This window comes from Magnolia sinica, chromosome 12, assembly GCF_029962835.1.
Source record: "Magnolia sinica isolate HGM2019 chromosome 12, MsV1, whole genome shotgun sequence".
Lineage (NCBI taxonomy): Eukaryota > Viridiplantae > Streptophyta > Magnoliopsida > Magnoliales > Magnoliaceae > Magnolia > Magnolia sinica.
This window is the reverse complement of record NC_080584.1, coordinates 83,302,318-83,325,207: the sequence shown is the minus strand read 5'-3', so window position 1 is coordinate 83,325,207 and position 22,890 is coordinate 83,302,318. Positions and strand designations below refer to the sequence as shown.

Genomic DNA, 22,890 nt, shown 5'->3' with positions numbered 1-22,890 from the left:
TGATGTATGCATTACAGCAACTCATCTGTCCATCATGTGCACCTCATCGTGTTCTACTTATATGAGAGGTGTACACGAACCGAGCTAGCTCGGTGAGCTCGCTCCACTTGACTTCAAAAAGCTCGATTCGACTCTATTCGTAGTTGAGTTCCAGACAAGTTGAGCTGGCTTTTTGTGCTTGAAAATGAGTTCGATCTCGATTCAAGATAGCCTAGCTTGACTCGGTTCAAATCGAACCCAGTTCAAATTGTTGAGGGAAAAACACCAAATTTGGAGACCTAGTTATGGAATGGACTAACTCTATCAACATTGCCCGATAGTCCAAGGCAACGTACGAGATAATGCCTAGAAGAGAGACTTAGCTCGGATTTTTGAGAAATGAATCCCGACCAAGACTTTAAGGATCAGGAGCCATAGACAAAGTAAGATACATAAAGTTGATTCGATTAACGCGGCAACAATTTTTAAAGATGTCGATTAAGGCCCTGAAGCTAAAAGCAACCTGATCGACCATAAAACCGACCTATACGAGGCTGGTTACAGTGTTGGGTATCGGATTAAGGAAGAACGTTAGCCATAAGCCGATCCTGTTCCGTCTGACAGGGGGCAGAAGGCTTTATCCTTGCAGTCAATCGAGACTTGTCTGTTACTTGAGTTGGTCAAGGCCGAGCCGAGTGAGGAAGAAACGGTGTAAGCTTAAATACCATTATGAAAATCACGGGAAAGGATTCTCGATCTTGAGGATCTCGGGATCCGGAAGCATCCGTAAGAAGATTACGGTTAAATCAAATCTCCTAGAAATCAGTGAGAGAATCCCCATGCAGCGGGATCATCCCTCTCTTATAAATGAGAGACACTTGAAGGGTGAAAAGGTATGTAAAAACTCTCTCCCAAATCCCCTCAATATGATAAGACCCAGATTCTTATCTTAACTTTAGCATCGGAGGGTCCCCTGCTCTAGGCAGGGTCTCCTTTGTCTTCTTCTTGTACAGGTACTCAAAGATCTAAAGAGGATGGACTAGATTTTTGCATCAACACAAATCAAACTTGAATTAAACAAATTTGGTAACCCAATTACTTAAATGTTAATGTTGCTTACCAAATGTTTGATGTAACGACCCAATGAGGTGTGGCTAGGGGCAAGGAATGTATGTATATGAAACCAATATCTTTTTTTTATTATAAAAAATATATTATTATTGCAGTCTTAAATCCAATAAGATTTTGAAGATATAATTCAGGTGTTTGTGAATATATTAGATAGATGAACTCAGTTCAATCTTGGCTCAAACTCGGCTAGCCCGAGCTGTTAATGAGTTGAGCTGAGCTGGCTAATTAAGCTCAAGATTTGAGCCAAGCCGAGTTCGAATTGAGGTGAGTCGGGCTAAGGCGACTCAGTTCAACTCAATGTACACCCTTTATCTCCAAAAAATTCAGGGCAAATGGACCACACCATGTAAAGTCAAGCCTAAAACCTCCAAAATCATGGCGTGGCCCACCTGAGATTAGAACGGACGTTTTTCATTGATCCTGATGGAGATGAATCTTCCGAATGGATTGGATGTCATATATAAGATAGAGTGATCTTGTACGCGATCTAAAAGGTTTTTTAAATGGTTGGCATACCTAGCCCTACAGTTCCCTGTAGTGTGGCCCACTTGAGTTTTTCATCAGCTAAACTTTCATAAGAGAAATAGAAAATGAGAGGATGAACACGATGGATGGATTAGATGACATTCATACAATACGATGGGCCCCACGCGTTGCCTTGTTTGTACTTTAGGCATAACCTACAAAGCCTTTAGGGGACCTGTCTCAATAACAAAAGATACAGCAACCATTCACATCCAACCATTAAAAAAACCACAAGATTGAAGGGTTAGGATTTTCCAATATTATGGATTGCCTATCAGATCAATCATCTGGACAATCCAACGATGGGCCCCACGTGTGACCAATTTGGAACCTCGGAAAATCAGGACCGTTAGATCAAACGCCTGGTAAGAAACATAGAGATACACCTAATGTGAGACACGCCCATATAATCTGGCCCACTATTTGGACGGCTTAGTTTGAATTGGGTGTATGATAAGTGCATGGTTGTTGAGTGCATGTCTATAGACTATCATACTCCGCCAGTGTACCGATCAACTCCCTGGTATTAACGCCGTTAGTTTACTCTCCTCCTCCGCGCCGAAATCGTCTAAATGGTGGCCGTCTTCGGTATCCTGCCGTCACATCACGCCGTTAGAACAATCTCTCTACGGCTGTATACGAAACCGCGTAAAAGTGGGTCCCACCCACCGTTTCCCCGCTCCCCTATCTTATTAAACATTGATGCTATGGAAGAGTATGGTAATCTATACACATGCACAGAGAAATTGTACACGTGTCATATATGTAAGTAAAATAAACCGTCCATATCTTGGGAATGAATATATTTCTACCGTAAATTAAAAATAAAACCTTATGATTTATGGACATCTATGCACTGTTTTAATGGACAGAAATCTACAATCCATATTCAAAAGACTAGTGTCCATTAATTAGATATTAGGGACATATGATCAATCTGATTTTATGGATATAAGCCATTTACGTATTTTCATACAATCTGGGCCGTTCAATTTGAGTACCACACATTCTGCCTGTTCATATCCGGTGATGCATGACCATAAAAAAACCATGCTCCGGCAGACTATCAGATTACTGCTCTCTCAATAGAAAACGAGAAATTAGATAGAAAAAAGAGCCGCGCGAGCGTAACTTGTGAAAGGTACCTCGCGCAATGGGAACACGTGGATGAAAATTTAATAAGATCCAAACCGTCCATCAGGTAATATACATTATTTTTAAATAAAAAATTTTAAAAAATAAAATAAAACATCTATTTGGGCCACAAACAGTACGAAACTTTTGAGATGGGATGCCCACCATTAGTTCTCTTTAGAGCCCACAGTGTTTTTTCTATCCCATCCAATCCATTCATCTGATATAAATAATCAGAATGAAATAACTACATAAAAATTACATTATTCAGAAATTCAGGGGGCCATGCTACACTAATTTAAATATTTTGGGTATAATTTTAAGGGTTGGCCCACCTGATATTGAAACCATGTGATTTTCGGTATCAAGGAAAAATGAAGGTTGATTCGTCTGATGGACGGTGTGGATTTGATGAAAGTTAATTCGTGTACCTCACATTTAGGAAAGTAACGACGGTACGTACGTACGCGACGTGCGTAAAAAGAAAAAAAAGAAGAATCGTAGCTCAGTTACAGAGCTTTCATGGCGGTTTCTGTAATTTAAAAATATAAAAATATAAAAAAAAACCAACAGCTGTTTTAACGAGAGTGAGAAAGATCTGATTAGAAACGGCTGATGATGGGATTTCAACGCCTCTTCGTGGGTCCCATCTGCTCTTCTGTAAAATGACAGGGCCCATTTTGGATTAGCTGGAAAGAGCTGTCTTCAGCTGCTGCTGAGAAGATTCAACGGATTAGATTTGTTGTTGGCATTGGGCTCGTGATCTTCTACTCTGGACTGAAGACAGAGAGAGAGGGAGGTATGGAATTGCTGAGAAAGATCTGATTTTGCTCTTGTTTTAACTGTGTCTTTGTGTGTTTTTCCAGTTCAAGCGAGCTTTTCGTTTTTCTTTTTCTTTTTTTGAATTTGTTCTTGTTGGATTAGAAGTATAGGGGTTGGAAATTGAATTTTTCATGTGGGTATTTTAGGATATGTGATTTTGAGAATGGGTTACTGAAAAAGATCTGATCTTTGTTCTTCCTTCATTTATATTTTTGTTGGTTTCTACAGTTCTGGAAATATCTGTATTTTTTTAATTGGTTTTTCTTATTTCTAAATCTTGGAGGATTGGAAATTGCATTGTTTGGTCTGAGATTTTGAGCATTGGCGATTCTGGATATTGTTTTTTTAGAAACTTCGAATTCTATAGTTCTTGAAAATTCTGTTCTTTTCTTTCCTTTTATTAATCTGAGTTTTTAAGCGTTTTGGATTTTGAAGACTGGATTTTGAGAATTAACATTTTTGAGACTTTTTTTTTTTTGTAGGATTTTTTATTAAATTTTTCTGGGGTTTAGGGAAGTTGGCATTTGAGGATTTGGGTTCTTGAGATTTTTTTTTTTTTTTTGAAGCTGAGAATTTGGGGATCTTGGTTTTCTCTTCCCTTTTATCTTTTCTGAGAATTTGGGTTTTTTTATATATTTATTTTGGAATTTGGGTTTTGTAGGATTTGGGTTTCTAGAATTGTAGGAGATGATGAGGATGAGTTTGGTGATTGCTGTTGTGTTCTTTGGTTTCATTGTTCATGGCTCTTCTGCTGCATTCAATCCTGTTGACAGTTTCCTAATTGCCTGTGGCTCTTCACAAAATGTCTCCTTTCAAGGCCAGGCTTTTGTTCCTGATTCATTCCAATCTTCCTTCCTCTTAAAAAGTGAGGGAGATACTGTTTTCTCTGCCACTGATTTCAGTGCCCCATCTCCTATCTATCGGTCACTGCGGATTTTCACCGAACCGTCTTCTTATGAATTCGATATCCGGCAAAAGGGCCGGCATTGGGTCCGCCTCTATTTCCACCCTCTCCCCAATTCCGGCCACGATCTGAGGTCCGCTCCGCTCACGGTCGTCACGGAAAACTTCGTCCTATTGAATAACTTCACCTTCAAGAACCAGAATCAGTCGTATCTGTTCAAGGAATATATTGTCAATGTGACGTCTGATTCGCTGTCCATCAATTTCGTGCCGTCGAATAATTCCATAACATTTGTGAATGCAATTGAAGTTGTTTCAGTCCCAGATTATTTGATTCCTGATCAGGCATTGGATTTGTCACCGGCCACTCCGTTCAGTGGCCTCTCTGAAGTCGCTCTCGAGACCATCTATCGGTTGAACATGGGAGGGCCACTGCTTACACCTCAGAATGATACGCTTGGGAGAACTTGGGAAAATGATGTGAAGTACCTCCATGTTAATAGCTCTGCCGTGAATGTGTCTGCAAGTCCAGGGACGATAAAATACCCTCCCGGAGTGACTGCCGAAACGGCACCGAATTTGGTTTACGCGACTGCGGAGGCGATGGGAAATCCGAACGTTGCAAATTTGAACTTCAATGTCACATGGGTCTTCTCCGTTGATCCATCCTTCGTTTACTTGGTCCGCCTACACTTCTGCGATATAGTCAGCATGGCCATGAATGATCTCGTTTTCAATGTCTATATCAATTCCGACATTGCAATCGCGAGCTTGGATCTTTCTAGCAAGACCGGCGGCTTGGCGGTTCCATATTACAAGGATTTCATATCCAATTCCTCGACCAATTCTAGCACAATGTATGTTAGTGTGGGCCCGGATGTGATGGCCAACACCGCGAATGCAATTTTGAATGGATTGGAGATCATGAAAATCAGCAATGGTGCGGGAAGCTTAGATGGGCCATCTCCTGTCGATGGATTTCTTCTTAAATCACGCTCCAAGAAGAGCAAGACGGGAATTGTAATCGGGTCTGTCGTGGGAGCTGCAGTTGCTATGGGATTTATGGCTCTGTGTTGGTGGTGTTTCATGGCCCGGAAATCAAAGACCAGTACTCACCCCAGCCATCCATGGCTGTCATTGCCTCTATATGGAAATTCCCAAACCATGACCAAAGGTTCCACAATCTCTCAGAAGAGTGGGACGGCAAGCTGCGTCTCCTTGGCCTCCACAAATCTCGGCCGTCTCTTCACGTTTCAGGAAATCATGGACGCAACCAACAAGTTCGACGAGAGCCTGCTTCTTGGCGTCGGTGGGTTCGGTAAGGTTTACAAGGGGACACTCGACGACGGCATATATGTGGCCATCAAGAGAGGGAACCCCAGATCGGAGCAAGGACTCGCCGAATTCCATACCGAGATTGAGATGCTATCCAAGCTTCGCCATCGCCATTTGGTCTCTCTGATCGGCTACTGCGACGAGCGGTCAGAGATGGTTCTTGTTTACGAGTACATGGCGAACGGGCCGCTGAGAAGCCATCTCTACGGTACAGAACTTCCATCACTCTCTTGGAAACAACGGCTCGAAATTTGCATCGGAGCTGCAAGGGGGCTGCATTATCTTCACACTGGGGCAGCCCAGAGCATTATCCACAGGGACGTGAAGACCACCAACATTCTCTTGGATGAGAACTTTGTAGCTAAGGTTGCAGACTTTGGCCTCTCAAAGACTGGCCCGTCATTGGATCAGACCCATGTGAGCACGGCTGTCAAGGGTAGCTTCGGCTACCTAGATCCCGAGTACTTCCGAAGGCAACAGCTGACAGAGAAATCCGATGTCTACTCTTTCGGGGTTGTTCTGATGGAAGTCCTCTGCTCACGGCCTGCCCTCAATCCCGTTCTCCCGCGGGAGCAGGTCAATATCGCAGAATGGGCAATGACCTGGCAGAAGAAGGGTATGCTGGACCACATCATGGATCCAGCTTTGGTGGGGAAGATAAGTCCGGCATCCCTTAGGAAGTTTGGTGAAACAGCTGAGAAATGCCTGGCGGAGCAAGGCGTCGATCGGCCGACTATGGGAGATGTTCTGTGGAATCTCGAGTACGCTCTCCAGCTTGAGGAGACGTCCTCCGCACTCACTGACATTGATGAGAACAGCACAAATCATATTGCTGATATTCCGCTTCAACCGTTCGATAATAGCATAAACATGATCGATGTAGCGCACTCAGGAACCGATGATGATGCTGAAGACGTGACCACCAGCGCAGTCTTCTCGCAGCTGGTGAATCCTCGAGGAAGGTGAAAAAGAACCTAGCATTCTTCATTCCGGACATTGATGTCCCGTTCCCACATCTGACCAAGTCTCCTTTGATTAAATCATGGGAGCGGAAGTTTGCGATCTTTGCTCAAATGGAAGGTATTTTCAATTTCTATTTTGTCGGTTTGAATCATGATTTTCCTCTGTCATATAAATTTGGATGATTTGTTCTGGTTTGTAATATAATTTCATTGATTGCGATGGAAAGTCCATAGAATTTTGCGTTGAAGTCACGCTTGGATGGATTTATCTGTTCTCTTATCTTTGAAATAACATGAGTTCAAACTCCTTTAGGAGTCTTTGCATTTACTAGATATGGGTTGTACTGGTTATGAAAATTTATATACTTCTCTATTCATAAGCTGATTGAAGAAAATAAAGAGCAGCTTATCATCTTTGTTTCTTTACCAGAATTTCAATGGAATTGTTTCTTGATAAATGCTTGTATAGTGTTTGGATGCTCTATCAAAATGAATTGTACGTCTTCAAGGATATAATCAAATCGTGATTTGAATTCCTTTTAAGGGCTATAAGAAAGAGATTGTATGGTGTTTGGGTTATACTTGATTTTGTCATTTGTTTAGTTGTAGTTCTGCTATTCATTTTTGTTCTTACCTTAGTGAATCTCAACCCACTTGGTGAGATTATGTTAGGAAGCCGTCGGATTCTTTCGTGCAGGAACTTGATTTCCACCTAAACCTAAAGTTACGTCAAAACAGCAGAAGCATGTGCCAACACATTGGAAGCATGTGCAACATTTTTGGGCCCACACCAAACAAACTTAAAGAAACAGATGCTCATCTGTTTTAAGTAGGATTGCCACTTCACCCTCAATTTGGGTACTATGTATGTTAGGGGCTTGTTTGGATCACTATCAAAATGAATTTTACTTAGTAATGGATAATCAAATCGTGATTTGCTTTCTTAGCATTCATAGTTCAGGACACGAATCTAAATAATGATTATGTTACTTCGAATTGGAATTGAAATGAATGCAACTGCAATTTGAGGGCTACTTGCTTGATATGAGTACTAGGATGCTTTTTTTCTTTTTTTTTTTTTTTTTTTTTTTTTTTTTTTTGAGAGAGAGAGAGAGAGAGAGAGCCACTCTGAAATACAAAGTAAGACCCAACTGAGGACTCTCAGAGCTAAGTTCTTCTCATTTCTAGAAATCTGAATATTTCTTTCAAGCCAAACCAACCATAGAAAAGCCAACGGTGCTATTCTCCATCTGTGAGTCCCTAACAAACCCCCTCCTCTCCTGTGCCAGGCTCTCAACAAGATCTCAATCGACCCTGGCAACACCCAAGATGCACCACTAATTTTTCCGCCTGATTAGACTGAAATATCTATAGTTCAATTCACTTTGACCTAGGATGCGATTGGAAGATGCAGCATGCCAAGGGCCACATGATAGGTTAGTGGCACGACACAAATGGGATATGTTTCAGGCCTTCTGTGTCAGAGTCGAACTCCTCTAAAGTCGCTCACATGCCCATTTTGTAGTCTAGGACTTTTAACAAACTTGGTTCTTTAAAGCTCATCTAATCTCAATTATTTGAGAGCCAAAGCAAAGAGTAAGCCCATGAAATCAGAGAGTTCATTTGTTGCATGGTCTCTTTGATGGGATTAGTGAATAAGCAATAGAAAGTTGAGAGGACTTTCGATGCGCCTTCTATGCTCAAGTTGAAAGGCATTAACTGATCTCGTTAGGCTTCTGTTTTTCACGCCATTGCCAATCAATGGTTTTGATCAAATCAGATCGGCCCTTCTATATGTAATGTTATGCGCTATTGGTGATTGTGTAAACATGATTGAGACCGCAACACTATCCTTGTTTATCATTTACAAGGAGTCCTAGTGGGTGTGGTGTTATCTGAGTATAGAGATTGAGGTGAGAGAAAACTTGTGATGGGTGAGGACTCTCATCCCTCATCCACAAGATTGGATCCTGGTTCCCAATCCCTTTCCAACTCTTGCATTTGTTCTCTTTGGTGCTATCAAGGGAGAGTATTGTGATCCCAAGGGTTTAATAGCCTAGTTTGACATGTTCCATCAATCATGTGGCTTTTAGTCGTATTGGTTAGGTTCGTAACAATTGGTATCAGAGCCAACACCACATCTTGTGTTCGAGTCATGGAAGGAGCGACCTGTGGAAAGGGCAACCTAGGCCAAAGTAAAATCCGCCGCAACGTGGAGAGGGCTACTTGGACAACCAAAGTGCAGCTACGATGAGTGGAGAGGGCTACTTGGACAACTAGAGTGAGGGGTGACCTGTGGAAAGGGCAACCTGGGCGAGAGTGAAAGCCACTGCAACATGGAGAGGGCTACTTAGACAACCAGAGTGCAGCTACCATGAGTGGAGAGGGCTACCTGGACAACCAGAGTGCAACTACCATGCATCTGCACTCTGGTTATCTAGGTAGCCCTTTCTATATCGTGGTGGCTTTCACTCTGGTCCAAGTTGCCCTTTCCATAGGTCACCCCTTCTATGACTCGAACACTGGGCGTGGTGTTGGCTCTGATATCAATTGCTAAGAACCTAACCTAACCAATACGCCAAAAACCTTAGGACTAGTGAATGTGTCAAACCCTTGGGATTGTAACAAAGAGGAGTGTAGAAGATTCAAGAGAGGAGTTTGGAGCTCCAAAGGACCAACAATGGTAACATGATTCACCTATTCAGATGAACGCTTTTGTTGTTACAAACTCCACGATTCGATGCATGGTGATTTGGGAAATCGGAAAACCCAATTTCACATCCTTCACATGTAGAGAAACTGAGGGAAGGGTCGCTGAAATGCGAGATCAAAAGCCATCTCATCTTCTGATATATGCAATCATGACCATCGATGCCAGGACCAATGAGCAGATCAAGTTTACATGCATTGATGGTGGGTTTTGTTTAGTTGATTCGCATGTGCATGTGTTCTGAATCCATTGACCAGAATTCACAGTGATCATAAGAGTTTCTGATTAACGATGACATTTGTGGTAGAAAAAGCTGGAAAATAAAAGCATGCTCGTTGTGGCTTCAATTTTCCGAGCCACCCCAAATGCAAATCATACCTTCCTGGCGAGTAAGGCCCCGACAACCGCCAATTGTGATGCATGGTGCATCCAAATGCTAATTTCTGACAGTATAGAATAGAACTAGAAATTAAGACATTTTCATTAATTTTCTAATCAATAGCTATCGGATACATGGTAGTTGAAACAAAGATAAACTTGGAATCTTATTCTTCAGTTGATGTACTTGGAATGAAAGTGAACATTTCCGATATTTTCATTAGATTTAGATGGATGAATTCTCCACCATTCATTTCCTGCACACTATTCCACTTCCATTGCCTAGAGTGCTGGTGCAATCCAATGTCCCGAAATCCATTGCCGTCGAGTTCTCTCCTGCTGCACCATCAGCAGGAGAGAAAATGCAAGATCTGCAGTCTGAAGAGAGGAGCACCGAAGTCCTGTGCTCATCTTCCCCGCCGACCATCGGCATCGCCACCCCTGGCTTCGCCGGGTTCTCGTAGTCCAGCCTGTAAGTTCGTCCTATAACACCGTCAACTTTCGAAGAAAGGCCAAAGAATCTGAACTGCACTTCTAAGTGCGCAAAGCAGTCATTAGATGGTATCTGGTAGTTGTGGACCCGATCGTCTTCCTCAGTCACTGGGACCACATTTATAGAAATCTCCACAATTTCAGCAAGAGTGACGGTGACGCTGTTTCTGCTTGCTGTCCTCTCCACCGTCAGAATATCGTCTGAAGACTTCCACTCGGAGAGATGGCTTTCGGGTATAATCAACAGCTTCTCGTTGTAAGAGAACTGGAGATGGTCCACCTCATCATTCCATCTTGCAGTCCGTTTGGCTTCCAGGGCGAATTTATGGGAACCGAACATGATTCCTAGTGCTTGAATCCATGTGTAGTCTCGGGATCTACCAGTGGGTCGGAGGCCGATGAAACGGGCATTGATTTGGAGGTTGGTGTCAGAGATTAGGCTGAAATGCTCGTCGCTCCTGCCATGGAAGTAGAAGACAATGCCGTCTCCGCCGATGAAGCGGGGATCGAAACAAGCAGCCCCAGGACTGTTGCAGTTTGGCTTGCGATCTGCAACAAAAAGACTTTTCTTAGCATCATCTAGTTCATCCTTCGGAATCATATCACATCCCAGATCTGATGAAATGGGATGAATTGAGACTGTAAATACGTAATTATCTTGAATATATCAACCATTTCTTTATTTGCCGATCTCCTCAATGGGAGAAAACAAACATCTTGTTTTCTAATCTCTAGTGGACCTTTTAGTAGGATTCAAACCCAGATGAAATTCTGATAATCTGTTAGTGGGCCTTTCAGTAGGATTCAAACCCAGATGAAGTTCTGATCATCTGTTAGTCGACCTTTCAGTAGGATTCAAACCCAGGTGAAGTACTGATCATCTGTTAGTGAGTGGACCTTTCAGTAGGATTCAAACCCATATGAAGTTCTGATCATCTGTTAGTGAGTGGACCTTTCAGTAGGATTCAAACCCAGATGAAGTTCTGATCATCTATTAGTGAGTGGACCTTTCAGTAGGATTCAAACCCAGATGAAGTTCTGATCATGTATCCGAGAAAAAAGAACGAATGTGGAGATATTGCTTGAAATTGATGGATGGTGGCAACCATCTGAAAATCAAACCTGAAAGTAGGAATGTCACACAGGCAGATTGAACCAGAGGAACAGAATCAGGAGGGATTATCAGCCCACTTATCAACAGACGTATGGTCAGTAATAAATGAATAATGCTGTGTAGGACCCATGGTTTGGTGATCCGAATGAGCCCCACCATGGATGGGGTTGTCGAAATCTTCCAGATTAGAAGATCGCGACCATAGGATATGGTGCTTCCAAATAGACGGTCGGGAGAGAACAAAATTCTACAAAGGTTTTCACTCGATGGAACCGTGGGCCCCACATGTACAGGATCCTGCGCATGGAGAAAGATCCCAGTCACCTCAGATCATAGGAAAACAATTCTTCTGGTCTTTCTAAACTGTTGATCTGGGTGGGCCCCACTATGGGGCCATGGTGGACAGGAGACACTCCTGTCATATCCACACTAGAAGAATGTAGCCCTGTTAACTCTAGACTAATGGTTGTGATAAATGGCTAAGATCATCTGATAGAGGGGATATCAAGGAATGACCCACATTGCCAAGATGGGGTCCACCAGATCAAGTGGGCCCCACATATACAAATTGTCGACAAAACGGCATTGTTTTCAAAAGGCTAAGAGAAGGTTGATTGGAGATTCTTACTTCTGCAGATAGCTTCGCATTTGGGTGAATTGCAATCGACAAAGCAGCCTTTAGCTTTCGGTTCCAGTGGTTTGGCTAGCGGGCACTCGGGCGGGCACCTGATCTTCTTAAGGAAGCATCTGCTCTTTCGAGTGCAGGTGAAACTCTGCCGTGGCAGAGAAGCTGCTGGCGCAGCAGCTGCAGCAGAAACAAAGAACAGCAGCAGAAGAATAGCAGAAGAAGATCCTCTGCTCATCTTCATCCCTTACCTCAAATGAACAGACACCAACTTCAGAAGAAGGTCAGAGAATCAAACTGATAGAATCATAGAAGGAAACTGATTCCTCTTTTGCTTGATTTCTCTTGCTATTTATACAAATCCAAAACATGGGTTTTTGTTGCATTGGATCTTTGACACTGGTACTAGGTTTTGGTGGGATTTTTTTAAGCATTTGGATGGAAGTCAGAGCTTTGGGATTCTGATTGGTTTTAAAAATAGAGTCGTTGAATTTATATTACTATCAACTTGGTAGGAGGCATTTCATGATCTCATGGACCATGATGATCCATACGCATGCATGTAGAAAATCTACATCTTGTCCATGCATATATCTTAATCCAGTCCGTCCAAATAGTGGTCCCCACTGCAGATGGGCCAGAACCCGGAATTTTTTATGGAATTAGATCATTCTAAGTTTCTTGATGGGGATCATACAATGGGTGGTTAAACTGACAAGATATCCAATAACTAGAAGATATGGTCATCCAATCAATCTGATTTTGGGGCTATGCCACAGATTGAAGTGGGTCCCACATTTTGGATTGGGGTGCCTATCCCTGTAGAGCCTCAATCTATCTGCCCAGGGACGCTGCTTCAGGGGATTCCTGACTGTGGGGCCCACCTTGATGTAATTTTCTCATATCCACACCGTCCATTCATTTTTCCACCTCATTTTAGGGCTTGAGATCAAAAATGAAGCAGATCTAAATCTCAGGTGGACCACTTCACTGGAAACAATGATGATTGATCACCCACCATTAAAAGCTTCCTAGGGCCCACCGTAATGTTTAGTTGCCATCCAACCTGTTGATAAGTTCACACTGACCTGGATGAAAAGAAAAAACAAATATCAGCTTGATCGAAAACTTGTGGCCCCCAAGAAATTTTTAATGGTGGGCTTTCAATCATCACTATTTCCTGCCGTGTGGTCCATCTGAGATTTGGATCTACTTCATTTTTAAGTTAATAACCTAAAATGATCCGGCAAAATGGACGGACGGTGTAAATATAAAACACATACATCATGATGGGCCCCACAGGCATGGATCCACCAAGTTCGGCGGTTACTCAGATCCACTGGAGTAATTTGATACTCCGACAGACTGTGATAGCTCATACACACACACTTTCGGTAATTGTCCGTGTCATCCATGTAACTCAAATTAGAATACTGTAGATATAGGCCGTTTCCTTAAAATCAGATTCATATGCAGATCCTAGCATCTGATTAATTCCCATTTTTTGCTTTCAACCGTCCATTGGATTCCCATCAATCCAACACTTGGGACATCATTTTCAGTTCATTTATCAGCCATCCAGAGTGGGGTCCACGTTTATGAAGGTTTGATTTGAGTGACATTTATACAATATCTACAATTTTTTAGTGCATGTGTATGAACCATCATAGCCTGGCGGAGCAAAAACCATTTCCCTTTTTCTTTTGTTTATTTATTCTAAGAAAAAACTTTTATACTCTGGCTGAGTGCTATGATACACAGGCACTTATAAATTACTTAGAAATTGCATGTGTGTAATACAAGTAATTCAAATTAAACTGTCCTGATTATCAGTACCAATTCAGATACATCCTGAAATTTTTTTTACACTTAGTTATCCTATTATTGGATTGGTAGGTATTTATTGGACAGTTAAGAGTGAAAAATGTCCAATGGTCTTATTTCAATAAATAAGTGTCCACTGAAGAGGTTAGGATTATTCTACAGGTCTAACTTTCAATTTGGTCGGTTTACTTTGAGTTAATGCGCATGCCTTGTGTATAAGTTCTGAGTGCTTGCATATCAAGTGTCATATGCGGCTAGAGTATAAAAATCCCTCATTTAATAATAATCTTGCAATGACTTTCCAGGTGGGTGTTAATTCAGCAAAGTCTAGTCTGGAGATTCTGGTGGAAACTTCAGAATTTTTTGTACAATGGTATTTTTGAAAGTTGGGATTTGGAGAGGGGGGTATTGGAGTGCCTAACGAGGGAGGAGAGTGGTAGACTGCCTAACGAGAGAGAGAGAGAGAGAGAGAGAGAGAGAGAGTATTGAGTTAAACATGGGACTATAAAAGACACAAAATCCTCAATTACAACAGGGGATCTTTTTAATAATCCGTAGTAAAAATTTGAATAATTCTACCAATGCAATAAGTATTTGAATTTTGAATTTTAAAAGGACATTGGAAGGAATTTAAAACATAAAAGTATATGCCTCAGTCACCATTCCTCCTTCCTCTTTATGTAGAATGCACCCTCTTTCTATGTCTGGTTCACACCATTTCCCTTGCAAGATCTCTCTCATATCTCTCACTCTCTCTCCCTTCCTTTCTCTACGTGTTGCAAGTGCCATATATATAATCCAAGCCAGAAAGATAGTTTTAAAACTTAAGAACTCAACTCGAATTCAATGTCTAGTTGGATCAGGTTAACTCGTAGGCTCGAATGAGTCTTTACTTAACCGGACGTGATATTTAATAATTAAATAATGTTATTTATAAATGAGGTCTCAAGTCCAACCAGGTAGACTACAGTGTATGGTCCACCTAGCAGATAACTTCCAACATTTTTAAGTGCATGTGCTATCCAATCCTTCCAGTAGGTTGGCCCCACCATAAGGATCTTGTATTTAAGAAATCAACCATATATGCTAATCAGATGGGGAGACCGTGAAAATAATGTGTAGGCATTGATAAATACCAAAATACAAGTTTGGTCTAAATAACGAGTTATGTTTACACCTATCTTGGCATAGTTCGTGTAATTCAATGAAAAGTTGTCATGTGTTGACACTGTGTATAAATGATGGACACAAATATACTCATGATCCAAGAATATCTCTCGACTCCACTGCCTTTGGTAACACATAGCCTGTCAAAATCAGAACGACTTAGAACCATACACACATGTATAATTGAGAAAAGCGGGACATGTAATCATCACACTTTTGGCGTGTGTGACTGAGCAACGTACTCAACAAGCTGTATAAAGCCTCATTGATGGTGGAGATCTTGTGATCCAAGATATGCACAATAAATCCATCTCACAATATCATGTTGAAAAGAAAATTTTCTCAGAGATGATGCCTTGTTTACAACCATCTTGAAGTATTTACGTAAACCAATAAGATGTTGCTATGTATGAGCACTACACACTTAATGATGGAAAAAATCCTACTTGCGTATGAAGGATATCTTTTGCCCTACTTCCTTTTGCGTCACGTCACTTGCCAAATGTAGAATGACACAGAGCTATACGCAGGTATGCAAATAAGACACTACAACGAATGACACATAGCCTTAATATGAGTGGCATGTGTGATCGAAACAGCTTGCTTGACAAAGTTTATAAAGACTCGTCAAGATAGGGATCTTATCACAATCTAGATATGCTTGGCAATGCCATTTCATACAATCCTGCCAAAATGGAAGATCCTCTTAGAGATGATCAGTGCTCTCATGATAGTTATGAAGGTTCGAGAAGCAGATTTGTCTCAGAGTGGATAGAAACCAAATACACATTGATGAATCCAGGTCCAATGAGACTGATCTTGTAATGTCCATAGAACCCCGCAATCATGCTAGTAAGGAGATCTAAAAATAGTTTTTTTTTCCTTTTACACACGCACACACACCCCACACACTCACGCTGGTGGAATTTCACCACCTATGGGTACTCGAACCCTTGACCGGGAGTTGAAACTCCTAAGAGTCTACTGCCCGGGCAAGAGTAAGGACCCAGATCTAAAAATAGTTTCATACTATAATATGCGAAGATCTTTTTGGCTAGGCTAAGATGATTAGAAAACAACTACACACCATGATCGTTGAGGATCATGGACCAACAAGGAAACCCAGTGGGGGTTTGCTTCCTCCCAAAGCTATATAAGGACGTGATGAAGAGCTCCAAGGCCACGTCAAACACAATCAATTTACACAAGACAACGCTGCTTATCTTAGTTTCTAGTTCCTTAACTTCTGCCCATCCATGTTGTAGAATATTCGGAGTTTAGGTTACCATCGTTATAATACACTCAGGAGTAGCATAAATATCCATGACCTACCATCGTCGAATCCTTGATCAACGAAGATCACACCACGGTCACATCCTGTTGACCATATACCTCGATTGTTTTTCTATAAAGGCGATCACATGTATTTGTCTTTTGTTTACTTCTCTATTTATTTTGTTCATCTGCTAATTGTACTGAGCTTCAAATACTTATGAATAAAATTGATATTTTTTAGGTTTTAGTTTTAAATCTTCTATTCATCATTGTTCTATTGAGAAAAGAAAGCTTGCTATCACTATTGGAAGAAAAGTCCTTAATGCAAGGTAAAAAGTACACATTTAGAGAGATTAACCCTCATCACTATAAAATCACTTGATTGTTGTAACATTATTTGGTTGACGAAGGCGACTAATCCCATAAATTCGGTCTTAATCGGTCTATCTCAACATTGGGGTCACCAAAGTTCAATTGAACGCGATTTGAGTATGAATCTAGCACGTATGCACTATCCTAACTAAACCAAATACGAGCCTTCGTTAACACGTGTGGGCTCGTGTTTGATTGAATTGCACAAACAACTTTCACAAAGACTACGAAGGATTAAGAAATGGGTTCATCTGGAATTAGAAAGAATTTAGGGCACACGATGAAGAATTCGAGTCCGGCTGGTATACGGCCGTATAACCTTCAAGGATTAAAAATGAAACCTCAAATTAGCCACCGCCTCTCTAAGCCTAAATAAGCAACACTCAACAAAGAGCTCTTGGCCCTCACCATTACACACAACCTCGCAATATTGTTTATTTTAGTTTTAGCCTTAATTTCTCCACTTTTATCCAGCCCTACTGTAGTAAGTTCATAGTTTAGCATAATTTAATTCGTCATCATTTCAGTACGTTTAGGAGTAATGTAAATATCTACAACCTTTGTCGTTGGATCCCTAATCAACTGAGTTCGTACTTGAAAGTTAACACGAGTCACATCATGTTATCCACATGCCTCGATTGTTAGTATATATGGACAGTTGTAGGTATTTTATCTTTTATTTTCTCTACTTTATATTCTTACTGATTATAATTATGAGTTTACAAATCAATAAAAAAAAAAAGGCCATGTGTCTTTACTTTAATCACATTTGTCCATTACTATTTTACTGAGAAACCTAATAACTGTGATCACCATTAAAAGAAATGTTATTGGCTCAAGGTAAAATAAAAATTTTAAAAAAATTCCACTGAAGGACTAGTCACTCCTTTCCAAATGTCTGATCGATGCAACATTGGTGGCTTGACAATCAAATCAACCTCCATTAGGGTTGTCAATGGGCCGGGCTCGGGCATGCCAAAATCAAAATTTTAAGTAGGCCCAGCCCAAAACAGTTCAAATTTTGGGTTGAGGCTAACCCTAGGGCCGGCCCATTGATAGCCCTAACATCCATAGGTATGATCCCACGACTGATATGGTTGTTGAGGCTACATGCATTCAATCGAACTCGAGTTAAGTATGACTCTGAAACACCTGTCGTTATCTTAATCATACACATTTGACCAAATATGGGTTGTTTATTAACACATGTGGCCTCATATCTAATTGAACTGCAACAAGTCAACATGATATATTTTTACACAAAGTAGTTCTCATTATGTTGTCAACTCAGTAAATTAGTTTGATGTTGATTTGATGTCATGTACACATTAATGGTTGAAAGATGTCCTTTCATTAGACCCTAGCTTAAGTCCAACTTATTAAACTTGAGATCTGACAATTTAAACATTTAAATGCAAATATTCCACATCCGGGTTACTCAAATCAGGGGGATATTTGATGCTAGGTCATTAATGGTGACTTTTGGCATGTAGATGTTCTATCACGAAAAATGGGCTTACTTTTTACAAATTAAACGGCTGAACATTATTGTACATATTCTCTCAGCCTCGGCACTGTTTAATACACCTTCATTTAATCCATGGGGGTGTGGTCCATTTGATGAACAACAGATATATTGCAATCAAGAAAGGACTAATTGTGAGGGATGATTGACAAAATTAGGTAATTTGAGACTGATTAGCTTATCATGTTGTGCTAATTAGGTGAGTGGGTGGTTTGCGTTGGATTGGATTGGGTTAAGGGTTAACCCCAACCCAACCCAATCCAACCTTAGGAGGACCTAACCCAAATTCCAATATGAGGTGCCTAATCCAAATTCCTCTGTATGCAATCCAACCCGATTTAACCCCAACCCAATTGTTGGAAGCGAAGGATTAGGGACTTCTAGTTCAACCTAGATTGTGAATGCCTCATGAGCTTGTCAGAGATCATGTTCCTCAATATCCTCACTAACTTGAGTAAATTATCTACTCATTTTGTTATAAATTTCAATTGACAACTGCACACATGTTCCACTGGGCATGCCAAAATGATATTGGGTCTCAAATTCGATCACGCGGAACACATGCGAAAGTTGCAGGCATGCTAAAACTGATTAGATCTTATTCAAATTGTGACCACCTGTAACAACCCTAAATTTTGATACATTATTAAAAAAAAAAACTAAATTAAATATTTAAAGATTTTATTTTTAAATAAAAAATTAAGAATAAGTTAATAGTTGAGTTGGTAGAGATATTCTTAGTTGAAAGAGAGGTTTAGAGATTGATTCTTGAAGTAGTAATAAGAAATATATATATATATATATATATATCAAATGTCATAAAAAAATAATTAAAATTCAGGATAAGGGAGGATGTGCTCATCCTATCTTAATAAAAAAAGTTTCTTTAAAAAATGGATACGAGAGGATTCTTCTTAATAGAAAAAAAATAAGAAGCCCTAGAGAAAAAGAGAGAAAAGATTCTAAGAAGGCTCGATCAGGTAAGTTCTAATCATTAAATCTTTTTAATTTTTACTATGTTATTAATTTCTTCTTGATCTATGTAATGGATGGTGTGGATCATCCACATGATCATTGTATGGGTGTGTAAAGATAATTTTAACAAAGTGATGCTTTATGATTTTAGATCTGTTCAGTATTATTGTACGAATAAATTTAATGAGTGCAATCTGATCGAATTAGATTATATCTGTACAGATCATATGATCCCTAAGGCCAAAATATACAAGGGCTCTAATATTCAGATCAATCTAACCATCAGATGAGCCGCATTAGTTAGATCTAGAAGTGTTTAATAAAAGAATCTTAGATTTTTTTCACAAGTGTTGGTATCACTTGGCATAAAAGGTCGAGATGGGCCATTGGTATATGTATGGTTAGATCCACACCATTCATCCAATGTGTAGAGGCAAAACATGACAAGACCTCAAGAATTTGAATGATCTAATCATCCAATGGGCCACCTCGATCAAATAATTTTCAATCAATTTCACGATCTTAAAAAGAAAGTAAAAGATACAAATTTAAAATAGAAATTTTAATTATTTGATTATTTTGAATCCACCTAAGATGTTAATCAAAAATGGGCCCCACCATGTAATAAAAATATATGAATAATAATATTGTTGATATAATTGATGGGATCTTGAAATTCAAACCAACCTAATTACCCTACAGAGTCTATACCACCAGACTTAAGTGAGTAACCCAACTTGTCTCATAATTCATTAAAATTAAAATAAATCGTTGTGATTGTTTGATTGATTTACTGATTTAAGTATTTTGATATGATAATTGTACGCTAAATTCATAAGTGAATATTCTGATGAAGAGAATTATACCAAATATGAAAAATATGCATTTACATATCATCAATCATTCATTGCATTTACATAATGTATAGTCGATCCTAGTGGCCCTTCTTGGAATAAATGTCAACTCTGATAGAGTGTTACCAGATGTGGGCTATGCCCAAGCCTACCGAAAGGTGGAAACCTACCCAACAGGTGGATGCGGGTTGACGACCTCCAACCCAAGCAGATGGATGATCGTCTAACCATCAGATGGGTCACATTAGTTAGACGTAGAAGTGTTTGATAAAGGAATCTTGGATATTTTGCGCAAGTGTTACTATCACTTGGCGTAGAAGGTCAAGATGGGCCATAGGTGAATGTTTGGTTAGATCCACACCACTCCTCAAATGCATAGAGGTAAAACATGACAAGACCTTAAGAATCTGAATGATCTGACCATTCGATGGACCACCCTGATCAAGTAATTATCATTCAATTTTAAAATCTTATGAGGGAGAAAAAAATAGAATATAAATTTGAATTATTTAATTATTTTGGATCTGGCCACTAGGATGTTAATCAAAGGTGGGCCCCACCATGGAATACAAATATATGAATAATAATACCGTTGATATAATTGATAGGACCCCGACCTTCAAATCAACCTAATTACATTGCAGAGTCAATACTACCAAACTCAGGTGAGTGACCCAACTTGTCTCATAATTCATTAAAATTAAAATAAATCATTGTGATTATTTGATTTATTTACTGGTTTGAATATTTTGATATGATGATTGTACGATAAATTTATATGTGAATATTTTAATTGAGACAACTATGCCAAATAGGAAAAATATGCATTTATTTATCATCTCTCATTCATTGCATTGCATAATGCATGGTCGATCCTAGGGGCCCTCCTGGAAGAAATGCCGATCCTGGTAGAGCGTTACCAGATGCGGGCTATGCCCAAGCCTACCGAAAGGTGGAAGCCTACCCAACGGGTGGATGCGGGTTGACGACCTCCAACCTAAGTAGATGGACGATCACCCCATCTGATGCATTCATACCTCATTTTACATTCATATCTTTGTACATGTATTTTTGCATTATTTTAATTATTATGATTATGAACCATGCTGGGTTATATCACTAAGCCTGGCCAGCTTATATTTTTTTATTGATGAAAAAACCATACAGAGGAGCCATTAGCAGATGACGTGGCGCAAGAACCGGAAGGATCTACTGTACCTGAACACGACCCACCTGAATCATGGCCATACTTATCTGAGGATGAAGTGGCTGCATTAGAAAATTTTTAATTATATGTTTTATTTTGTTAGCACAACTTAATTAACGAATAATACATACTGGTATTTATTTTGCGACTTTAAGGAATTATTTAGCTTTATTTCTTTGGACCAATATTAGCATGGAATAAATATCATTATAGTATAATGGTATAATAAATGAATAATTTTAAGGTTTATTTTATTTTAAGGATTATTAAGATTTATAAATGCTTAGTTGATTGGTGTTATGTATTTTGTATGTGTGATTGAGATTATGGTGGACTTTATATTGAATGTAAATATCACATGCGATTAAACTGATTAAAGAATTAAGTTGATATACTTTGTGTATAAGTTACGAACCAAAACTCGGGTCTGAGGGTGCACACTCTGTACCCGGATTTTGGGGCGTGACACTAAGTGTTACGTATGTGTGATTGAGATTATGGTGGAACTTAGACTAAATATAATTATCATCTCTGATTAAACTGATTAAGGAATTAAATTAGTACACTTTGTGTACGAGTTACGAACTGAAACTTGAATCTGAGGGTGCATACTCTGTGTCCGGATTTCGGGGCATGACATCACCGACCCCTGGCGTCAAGATAGAGTGAGTCCCTAGTCGTGGCTTGACCGTTTGTCCATTCAATCAACTGTTGTGCATTCGTTACTCAAGCGATTGATGGAGGTTGGGGCTCTTCCTCTTAATGAACTCTTTTTTGTTTTAAAATTTTGAAGGTACAATAGTTGTATGGTCGAAATAGAAAATAAAAGAGATGGATGCAGGGGAAAAGAGATGAATATCTTACCACTAAAACAGGATCGCCTACCTAATTGAGAGCAGCATGGTGCTTCCAAGAGTAGTGTGATGATGAGCGAAGCAGAGACAATGCCGAGAATTACAATTAAGGTCGACCTAATATATGAGCGTAGGCTAGTGGATACCTAAGCTAAGGTATTCTTTCAGATCCGATATGTAAGTGCAGATAGAAGGGAATTACAACTATTAACTATGGCCTAAAATCGGTCCGGCGAGTGTGCAGGAACAAATCGAGTTTAAATCTATGTTAAGGGTCCATTGCTTGTAGGTAGGGAAGAACTAGACCTAGATACACATACCTATGTTGGATGGATAATTGTGTTTTTTGGATTTGGAGGGTCTTTTTCTTACATTTGCTTTTGTTTTCTAGATTTCCAGACGAGACGAGAGAACAACTTCCCAGCCACGTGCCACCTTTATGTGAACGATTATACCTCATGGACCATAACTTATGATAGATAAAATAATAACATGCTTTAGGATCAACATGGCTGGAACTACTGTAAACCCCGACGGATGGAGAACTGAAATACCGGTAACAGTGTTGTAGGCATGAGGTGATCCCCAAATCTTCAGTACATGCTTTTTTAATACCCCTCGTACCATGTGACGTGGCAATATCAAAATGGTTAATTAGATTTTGGTACAAGCAGCCACCTCTTAAAACGATATTGCAGAATGGCACGTACGTTAGGGAGGGGCTGGA

At 39.9% G+C, this 22,890-nt stretch overlaps 2 protein-coding genes across 2 annotated transcripts; one reads left to right on the top strand and one right to left on the bottom strand.

Annotated features, from left to right (window-relative positions):
* The first annotated feature begins 3,296 nt into the window (after positions 1–3,296).
* Positions 3,297–7,217, top strand: LOC131221933 (receptor-like protein kinase THESEUS 1). The gene is made up of 2 exons (XM_058217236.1): positions 3,297–3,568; positions 4,253–7,217. The coding sequence occupies exon 2, from the start codon at positions 4,279–4,281 to the stop codon at positions 6,793–6,795; it is 2,517 nt and encodes an 838-aa protein (XP_058073219.1). The 5' UTR covers positions 3,297–3,568; positions 4,253–4,278; the 3' UTR covers positions 6,796–7,217.
* A 2,747-nt stretch (positions 7,218–9,964) lies between these two features.
* LOC131221934 (uncharacterized) lies at positions 9,965–12,354 on the bottom strand. Its single transcript, XM_058217237.1, has 2 exons — positions 12,114–12,354; positions 9,965–10,920 (listed from the first exon to the last, which is right to left on the bottom strand). The coding sequence occupies exons 1-2, from the start codon at positions 12,352–12,354 to the stop codon at positions 10,130–10,132; spliced, it is 1,032 nt and encodes a 343-aa protein (XP_058073220.1). The 3' UTR covers positions 9,965–10,129.
* Between the last annotated feature and the right edge of the window lie 10,536 nt (positions 12,355–22,890).

Excerpts from the sequence above, each read along its gene's own strand:
- LOC131221933 (XM_058217236.1), top strand. The coding sequence starts at position 4,279 with ATGATGAGGATGAGTTTGGTGATTGCTGTTGTGTTCTTTGGTTTCATT.
- LOC131221934 (XM_058217237.1), bottom strand. The coding sequence starts at position 12,354 with ATGAAGATGAGCAGAGGATCTTCTTCTGCTATTCTTCTGCTGCTGTTC. Across the intron at positions 10,921-12,113 it reads ATGCGAAGCTATCTGCAGAA|ATCGCAAGCCAAACTGCAAC; the intron begins GTAAGAATCTCC and ends TTTTTGTTGCAG.